The following is a 9,943-nucleotide window of genomic DNA, read 5'->3' as shown; positions in this document are numbered from 1 at the left end:
TTATGTAGTGTATAGAACAGTGCCTGACAGATCATTGATGCTTTTAAATGTTTACAACTAATAAAAGAATTTAATGCATTTGTTTTCATAATTTCTTTGAATTTCTGTTATTTTTATACTTTATGCTTTTGTTAATTTCTTGTTGCTTTTGTATTATTTACTTGTATTTTTTAATTTATTTTTTAAATTTATTGGGGTGACAATTGTTAGTAAAATTACATAGATTTCAGGTGCACAATTCTGTATTACGTCATCTATAAATCCCATTGTGTGTTCTCCACCCAGAGTCAGTTCTCCTTCCATCACCATATATTTGAACCCCCTTACCCTCATCTCCCACCCCCTACCCCCCTTATCCTCTGTACTTGTAGTTTTTAAAGTGAGTTAGAAGGAAAATGTCTGGTTCCTAGAAATCTCTAATTTTTAAAGTCAAAAATAAAACAATTTCTTCTGACTCCATCCTCAAATCTAATAAAGAAATTAAATTTGCAGTTAAAAGTCTTCCCACAAACAAAAAGTCCAGGCCTAGATGGCTTCGCTGGTAAGTAGTACCAAACATTGAAGGACAAAACAGTAGCAATTTTACAAAAACTCTTCAAAAAATTGAAAAGTATGCATGAGGTCTGACAATTGAGTTTGCAAACTTGTTGCAATGATGTTGTTAACCTTTTTTGATATCAGACGGATTATTCATTATGAATTTGTACCAACTGGACTGTTAACCAAGTTTACTATTTGGAAGTGCTGAAAAGGCTGCATGAAAAAGTTAGATGACCTGAACTGTTTGCCAACAATTCATGGCTCTTGCATCATGACAATGCACCAGTTCACACGGCACTGTCTGGCTTCAAGGCAAGGAATGGAGAGGCAGCTTTCTCCTGGACAGAAGAATTGGCAGAAGTCATGTTTCTTTGTTGAGCACTCCCCGCTCCCAGCGTGCAGACGCAGGTGGCCACCATATCTGAGTCTCCATCAAACTGAGTAACACCGTTCAGCCCACACTGGTGATTCCCTACCCAACTTATGGGCCCATCTAAGCTGCTTCCAGTGGCTTTTCCTGACAAACGGCCTGTCTTGGCTCATGCTGCGGACGTTCCCAAAATCTCTCAAAGATTTACAAACCCCAAACAAGCAACATCTGTACAGGTGTGCCCTGTACCTCTTAAGCAGCCCCAAGCCTGGCACTAGCAGCAGCCAGCCTCAGCTCCCAGCTTAGCTTCTCCCAGGCACCTCCAAACCCAGCACGGTGGAAGACATCTGCGGATCACTTTGTGGCTCATGCCAGGTGGCCCCGGGCCGGGAACAGGAGGAGGCTGAATGTAGCCTATGGCAATGTCCTTCACAGGAGGCGCTGGGGCCAGCATGCCTGGTGGCTAGCTTCAGACCTCCCCAGAGCCCCACCTGGCTGCCACCTCAGACCACACACCCAAAGGGCAACCAAAGGGCAGTCACCAGAGCCCTGCTAAAGAGAATCCAGCATTGCAGGGTCAGCCCCTGCACGACAGCCTCTCCACTGTGATCATGGCCAGTCCTTACAGCCAATCAGCCTGAGGGCTAATCACTCCCACTGATGTGCAAACAGCAACCACAGCTCAACTACAACAGGAGGGCGCACCAGGGACACGCCTGCCACACCTTGGTCAGGTAACCAGGAAGACTAAGCCACTGAGCCCAACAGGACACCTACTACATAAGGCCACTCTTCTAAGACCAGGAGACATAGTTTAATAGCTCTACCTAATACATAGAAACAAATACAGGGAGGCAGCCAAAATGGGGAGACAAAGAAATTATGTCCCAAATGAAAGAACAGAGCAAACCTCCAGAAAAAGAACAAAAAGGAAACAATCTACCAGATGCAGAGTTCAAAACACTTATAAGGATGCTTAATGATCTCAGGGAGAATATCAAAAAGTAGATAGGAAACATAAAAATAGAGATAGAAAACATAAAAAGGAACCAGTCAGAAATGAAGAAAGCACTATCGGGAATCAACAGTAGATTAGATGAGGCAGAGGTTCGAATCATCAATTTGGAAGATAAGGTAGCAGAAAACATCAATCAGAACAGCAAAACCAAAAACGAATCCAAAAAAATGAGGAGAGTTTAAGGGACCTCTGGGACAACATGAAGCATACCAGCATTCACATCATAGAGGTATCAGAAGGAGAAGAGAGAGAGCAAGAAATTGAAATACTATTTGAAGAAATAATGATGGAAAACTTCCCTAACTTGGCGAAGGAAATTGACATGCAAGCCCAGGAAGTGTAGAGTCCCAAACAAGATGAACCCAAAGAGGCCCACACCAAGACACACCATAATTAAAATGCCAAAGGTTAAAGACAAAGAATCTTAAAAGCAGCAAGAGAAAAGCAGTTAGTTACCTACAAGGAGCTCCCATAAAACTGTAAACTAATTTCTCAACAGGAACTTTGCAGGCCAGAAGGGATTGGCAGGAAATATTCAAAGTGATCAAAAGCAAGGACTTATAACAAGATTATTCTGCCCAGCAAAGCTATCATTTAAAATTGAAGGAGAAACAAAGAGCTTCCTAGACAAGAAAAAGCTGAAGGAGTTCATCATCACCAAACCAGTGTTACAAGAACTTTTAAAGGGACTTTTTCAAGAAGAAGAAAGATAAAAAATAGTTTAATAAAATGGCAATGACTACATACCTACCAACATTACATTAAATGTAAATGGATTAAATGCTCTAATCAAAAGACATAGGGTAGCTCAATGGATAAGAAAACAAAATCCTTACATATGAGTATGCTGCTACAAGAGACTCACTTCAGATCAAAAGACAAACACAAGTTGAAAGTAAAGGGATAGAAAAAGATAGGTCATGAAAATGGAAATGAAAAAAAGGTTAGGGTAGCAATACTTATACAAGACAAAATAAACTTTAAAGAAAAAGTTATAACAAGGAACAAAGAAGGACACAGTAATCTCACTTCTGGGTATTTATCCAAAGAAACCCAAAACACTACTTTGAAGGGACCTGTGTATCCACATGTTCATTGCAGCATTGTTTACAATATCCAGGATATGGAGGCAGCCTGGATGTCTATAAATGGATGAATGGATAAAGAAGAGATGGTACTTATATACAGTGGAGTATTACTCAGCCATAAAAATGTATGAAGTCTTGCCAACTGCAACAACATGAATGGACCAACAAGGTATTGTGCTGAATGAAGTAAGTCAGACAGAGAAAGACAAATGCCATATGACTTCACTTATATGTGGAATGCAAAGAATAAAATAAACAAACAAACAAAACAGAAACAAACTCATAGATACAGAAATAATTTTGATGGTTACCAGCTGGGAGGGCAGTTGGGAGAGTGAGTGAAAAGGGGGAAGGGATTATGAAGTACAAATTAGTAGTTACAAAGTAGACAAGGGGATATAGAATATAGCATAAGGAATATAGTCAATAATATTGTAATAACTATGTATAGTGTCAGATGGTATTTATCAGGGTGATCACTTCTTAAGTGTCTAATCACTATGTTGTATACCTGAAACTAATATAATATTGTATGTCAACTATAACTGAAAAATAAAAATATATATTAAAAATGTAAAAAGAAAACAATTTCCCATATTAACAAACTAAAAAAAAATTATAGAGGCAAAATATCATTTGAAAAAATTTAACGTTCATTCCTGATGAAACCTTCCAGCAAACTAGGAAAAGAGGGGAATTTCCTGAACCTGATAAAGGGCAGCTACAAAAAGCCTGCAGTTAACTTCATGCTGAATCACGAAAACCTAAATGCTTTTACTCTAAGATTGGGAACGAAGCAAAGAGGCCTGCTGTCATCACGTTTATTTAACATTGAACTTGAGAGTCTAGCCAGTACATAAAACAAGAAAAAGAAATAAAAGACATCCAGCCTGAAAAGGAAGAAGTTAAACTGCCTTCATTGACAGACAACGTGATCATCTATGTCAGGGATGGCAACCTTGATCTGTCAAGGTCAAGATAGTAAGTATTTTAGTCTTTGGGTGTCATTTCTGTTGCAACTGCTTAACTGTGCTATTGTGGCATGAAAGTAGCCATAGACAATACATGAATAAACGTGCATGGCTGTATGCCAATAAAACTTTATCCTAAAATAGGTTGGAGGCAGATTTGGCCCGTGGATGATAGTTTCTGATCCTTGGCCTGTAGAGTAAGTCCCATGGAATCCACCAAAAAAGCTACTAGAACTATTACATAAGATTAACTAGGTTTCAGGGCCGGCCCAGTGGCTCAGGCAGTTGGAGCTCCATGCTCCTAACTCCAAAGCCTGCCGGTTACCGATTCCCACATGGGCCAGTGGGTTCTCAACCACAAGGTTGCCAGTTCAATTCCTCAAGTCCCGCAAGGGATGGTGGGCTCCGCCCCCTGAAACTAAGATTGAACACAGCACCTTGAGCTGAGCTGCCACTTAGCTCCCGGATGGCTCAGTTGGTTGGAGCACGTCCTCTCAACCACAAGGTTGCCGGTTTGACTCCCGCAAGGAATGGTGGGCTGTGCCCCCTGCAACTAGCAACGGCAACTGGACCTGGAGCTGAGCTGCGCCCTCCACAACTAAGACTGAAAGGACAGCAACTTGACTTGGAAAAACGTCCTGGAAGTACACACTGTTCCCCAATAAAGTCCTGTTCTCCTGCCCCAATAAAAATCTTAAAAAGAAAAAAAAAAAAAGATTAACTAGATTTCAGCATATATGATCAATATATAAAATTCTATTGTATTTCTACATACTAGCAATGACCAACTGGAAGTTGAAATTTTTAAAATAACACCTTTTACAATAGTTTCCCCCCGAAAAAAATAAATATTTAAGGATAATCTAATGAAACATATGAAAGAAAACCTATACACTGAAAACTACAAAACATTGCTGAAAGAAGAAATTCAAGAAGACCCAAACAAATGGAAAAATATACTATGTTTGTGGGTCAGAAGACTGACTGGTGCTATCAATTCCCCCCAAGTTGATCTATAGATTCAACAAAATCCCCATCAAAATCACAGCTGTCTTCATTATAGAAACTGACCAACTGACTAAAATTCATATGGAAGTGCATTCCTAAAGTTCACGCATTTCCTTTTATAACTGGGGATCTGAGGACACAGCTTGACTGTCTATTGCCCCTGCCACAGGGCACGCTGAGTTGTAGTGTCTGGCTGAGTGCAGGTTATAAGAACACGACCGTTCTCAGAGGGGCAGGAGCCTGGCTCTGACTGGCTCAGGTGACAGTGTCTGTGCCACGGGGGCACCAGGGCACATCGTGCTTCCCAAGGTGCAGCTAACACCGAGATTTTTTTTGTACCTTCTTGGGCCGATATGTCCGACTTTGGTTCAGAAGACAGAGAATGTATGCTTTATTAAAGTGTATTGCTCAATACATCCCTATTAAACATGGACTTAGTGGAAATTATCCCAAATTTGGGCCTGTGTGCTCTTATTTTTAATTTCCAGTGCTGTTTTTACCATCTAATGCCTTGCTTCCGTGTTTCCCTGAAAATAAGACCTAGCCAGACAATCAGCTGTAATGCGTCTTTTGGAGCAAAAATTAATATAAGACCCAGTATTATATGATATCAAATCATATTATATTATATTTTATTAGATTATATTATATTACCCGGTCTTATATTATAGTAAAATAAGACCCGGTCTTATATTAATTCTTGCTCCAAAAGACGCATTAGAGCTGATTGTCCAGTCAGGTTTTATTTTCAGGGAAACATAGTACTCTTGTGGACCAGCACGTCAGCCAGCCCCTGGGAGCTTATTCGAAATGCTGCATCTTGGGCCCCACCTCAGACCTTCTGAGTCATAATCTGCATTTTAAGAAGATTCTCAGGTGACTGGCATGCAAATTTAAATTTGAGTCACACATGTGCATATTCAGGTGTATATAAATGGGAGGTCATTTCAATAAGAACTCGAACTCCTAGTTATTGTTTTACGAGCTTTTTTTATTGCTTTGTATGCAGTGCACTCACCTCCCCCAGACACACACACACACACACACACATCCCTTATGTAAACTAGAAAACATTCCTCTTGATAAACTGCTTTACTCTTCCAGGAAAGGTAAAATGGAGCTCATGAATGTGTTTAATTAGTGCTTATTTTATATTTTTCCATTAATAAAGCAGCATACATCATTACAGAGAAGTTTGAAAATGCAAGAAACAGGAAAAAATTACTTATAATCCTATCATTTAAAAATAATCACTGTTGTTTTAGGTGGATTTTTGGGTACTTTTTTAGTCTTCCTTCTAACAGAATTTTTATAGTGGTTAATTCACTATGTATTAGGATATAAATGGTATAGTTTTTATAATATGTAACAGACATACATGGAGCATAGTACATAGAGATTCTGAACACGCAATTTTGGGTTCTGCATCTTTCTGACAACATTTGTATTTTTCCAGATTATCATTCATTCCCTGTAAGCGTCATGTTATATGCGTCATAATGTTCCATTGAGTATATAAACCATGATTTACTTAACATTCTCTTATTGCGTAACATTTAGAGGGCTTGCATTTTCCATTTTGGTAAGTAGCATGCAATGAAAATTATTGTGCATACAGCATTTTTCTATATATTTCCAGTAATTTCCTCAGGATAAATTTTCGGAAGTGAGTCAGAAGGATGTGAACTTAGATTCACATTACAAAATCCAGAGTATATCATTTAAAAATCACACTTAGAAGAAAAGCCAGAGGTCCGAGACCGAGAGCTGAAGTATTGTCCTTGCCAGGTGAAGAGAAAACCGCCCATTGACAAGACAGAATGGGACGGCTTCTTTGACGAGAACGGTCAGTTGGCCAAGTCACGAGACTTCATTTGTGTTAACATCCTGGAAAGGGTACGGTCCCCAAGTTCCCCTTGGCCTTGGCCTGGATCTGGGGGGCATGGCATCAGGAGGGGCCCTTACGGCAGCATCTGGAGAACCCATGACTTCTCACATCCCCGCCTTCCCCAGGGTCTGCACCCCTCTGTGAGGACAGAAGCCTGGAAGTTCCTCACAGGATACTACTCATGGCAGAGTTCCCAGGATGAGAGGCTCACCGTGGACAGCACAAGGAGGTAGAACATTCCAGATCCTGTCAGGGGAGGGTGGCTGTGTGTGGGGGAGGGTTGGAGGGTGCTCACCCCAGCCTGGCAGTCTCAGTCTTCTTCCTTCCAATGGACTTCTCATTCTGAGCAACAAAATCCCCACGGCACTCCTGACCCAGGCCCCCCACACAGGAGGCGCCCCCCAGTTCCATTTACCAGCGCACAGACTGCCGACATGGGCTTGACCCCAGCGACTGCTCTTATCCCACCCCCAATCCCATCCCATCCCTTCCCACCCTTTCCTGGGGCCTCTGTCTCCTTCGTAAGGTGGAGAAGATTGACACACAGGGCCAGCCAGAGAAGAATCCAAGGCAAGAGGGGACCTGAGGGCTAGCTGGCCAGGCCAGAGTCTGACGAGAGCCCGCACATGTCAGTTTCCCGAGGCTGCTGTAACACAGCACACAGACCAGATATCTTACCACAGCAGGAATGCACTCGCTCAGTTCTGGAGGCCAAAGCCCAAAAGCAAGGTGCTGGCAGGGCCGTGCTCCCTCTGAAGTCTCCAGGGGAGAGTCCTTCCTTGCCTCTTGGAGGTTCTGGTGGCTCCTGTTGTCCCTTAGCGTGTGGCTGCATCACTGCATTCTCTGCCTCCCTGGTACAGGACCTTCTCCTCTTTTCCCTGTGTCTGTCCTCTGTGCATCTCTCGTAAGGACACTTGTCATTGGACTTAGGGCCCACTCGGATAAACCAGAATGTTCTCATCTTGAGACCCTTAACTTAATCGCATCTGCAAAGACCCTTTTTCCAAATAAGGTCACAGTCACAGGTTCTAGGGGTTAGGGAATGGACATATCCTTTGGGGGTCCCCATTCAACCTACTACAACACCTAAGCTCGTTCAAATGATGAGCACAAAACACTGCCTCATGCAGTCCTTCTGATTCTGACGCATGGGTGCTAGTGTTATCCCACTCTACAGATGAAGAAACTGAGGCTCAGAGAGAAAGTGAGTTTGCCAAGGCTTGACCCTAGTTGCAGACACCCAGTTATTAAGTTGTAGAGCCAGGATTCAGGTGTGGGGGTCGGACTGCGGAACCACGAGGTTAAACCCATGCCCATCTGCACTCCAGACACATAGCAGAGGATGGTTAGGGCTGGCACAGGCAGCAGGCATGGTCCAGGGTCCCCAACTTGACAGGAGGCAAGGCTGCCTCATTCAGCCTCAGTCCTGTTCTCACAGGAAGAATTACGACGCCTTATGGCAGATGTACCAGAAGATTCAGCCGCTTCTGGAAAACCTGCACCGGAACTTCACAGAGACTCAGAACAACATCAGTAAGCAGAGGGTGGGCAGGGCTGCGCAGGCAGGACTGCCGGACACCATCCCTGCCCCTCTGCTGTCTTGTGCAGGGCAGTGGGGCCCTGGTGCCCAGGAGCTGCCTTGACATGTGCCTGGAATTTCGCCAGCTAAGCCTTGGTTAATCCATCCGCCCATCTCTCCTGGGTGCCCCAAATGCCCAGCACCGTGTTTCCACGGGTACATGCTGTCCTGCTGGTTTGTCTTCATCTCTCCCACCTTTGGCCTACAAGTAGGCTGGATTTGAATTGGACGGAAGGGGTACATTTCCAGCAGAGGGTACAGCCTGGTCAGAGATTTGGAAGTGAGAAGAAACCCAGGCAGTTCAGGGTGTGGTGAGGGATAGAGCCTGGTGGCTGTTCACAGCCCCCTCCCCAGGATGCCCTGGGTTGGTTGAAGGGAATAAACCCACCCATGGACCCTGGGTGCTGTAGGGTCCACCAACCGGTCCCTTGCTCCCAACCCAGCATGCGATATCCAGAGACTCTATGACAAAGACCCCCTGGGCAACGTTCTTATCGACAAGAAGAAGTTGGAGAAGATTCTGCTCCTGAGCTATGTGTGCAACACCCGAGCAGGTACATCACAGCGCTGAGCCTCCGCTCAGCCTCCTCAGTTCCTTCCTGGAATCCCTGCCCCGCCCAAGCCCAGGCTCCGCCCCTCCTCACCGCCCCCCTCCACCCCAGAGTACCAGCAGGGCTTCCACGAGATGGTGATGCTTTTCCAGTTGATGTTGGAACATGACCACGAGACCTTCTGGCTTTTCCAGTTCTTCCTGCAGAAAACAGTAAGGGCTGGGCCTGAGCTCAGGGACCACCGCCTCCCCCTCCCAAGTCTCCAAACAGCCCCTTGAGGTTAGGCAGGCATTGGCAGCCCCAGCTATTTCCTCTAGCCCTTTGGCATTGCCCTCCCAGGCTCCTAGTCCCAGAGGAGCCTGGGAGGGCAATGCCAACCCCAGTGGGGTGTATTCTAGGGCGGGGTGGCAAGCATTGGAGTTGAGGAGGGAGCTAGCTGGGTCCAGCTCTCATCTAACCTTGAAAGAGTATAGCTGACCAGGCCCAGTGATGGTACTCTCTCCTGGCATTCCTCTCCCAAACACACTCTGCTCCACAAATACTCCACGGCTCCCCACGGCCTTCAGAATAAAATCCAATAACCTCAGCCAGCCATTCAAGTCCTCCATCACTGCCCACCTCACATGACCGGAATTCCAGGCTCACCCAGCACTCGGTATTCCCCAGTCGGCACACTGCACTGTCCAGGTTGAGGGCTTTTGAAGTTGTTGCTTCCTGGAAAGACTTTCCTCATGATCTGTGAGAGGCTGCCCAGAACCCACTCTCACCCCAATCTTCCTTCCTGCAACAATGTGCTCGCTGCGCTTTGCCCTGATTGGTTCTGACCCACAGCACGAGGGAGGGAGGAATAATTGGGCTCACATAACTGTGTTGTGAGCCACACCTGAAACATCTCTGCATTCCCACCCCACACACACACACGGACACACT

At 44.5% G+C, this 9,943-nt stretch overlaps 1 protein-coding gene across 1 annotated transcript in view; it reads left to right on the top strand.

Annotated features, from left to right (window-relative positions):
• Window positions 1-6,729: 6,729 nt before the first annotated feature.
• Window positions 6,730-9,943, top strand: part of TBC1D21 (TBC1 domain family member 21) — a gene marked incomplete at its 5' end in the record, with an annotated part of 7,806 nt that continues 4,592 nt past the window's right edge. Inside the window, 4 exons of the mRNA XM_074329188.2 lie at window positions 6,730-7,112; window positions 8,322-8,416; window positions 8,906-9,016; window positions 9,125-9,225. Of these exons, the coding sequence (XP_074185289.2) occupies window positions 6,730-7,112; window positions 8,322-8,416; window positions 8,906-9,016; window positions 9,125-9,225 (690 nt within the window). The remainder of the gene's footprint in view (window positions 7,113-8,321; window positions 8,417-8,905; window positions 9,017-9,124; window positions 9,226-9,943) is intronic.

Source organism: Rhinolophus sinicus, chromosome 3 (genome assembly GCF_057876585.1).
Source record: "Rhinolophus sinicus isolate RSI-liver-muscle chromosome 3, RSI-T2T, whole genome shotgun sequence".
NCBI lineage: Eukaryota > Metazoa > Chordata > Mammalia > Chiroptera > Rhinolophidae > Rhinolophus > Rhinolophus sinicus.
The sequence above is the reverse complement of the archived record's forward strand: the minus strand, read 5'-3'. Positions and strand labels throughout refer to the sequence as shown.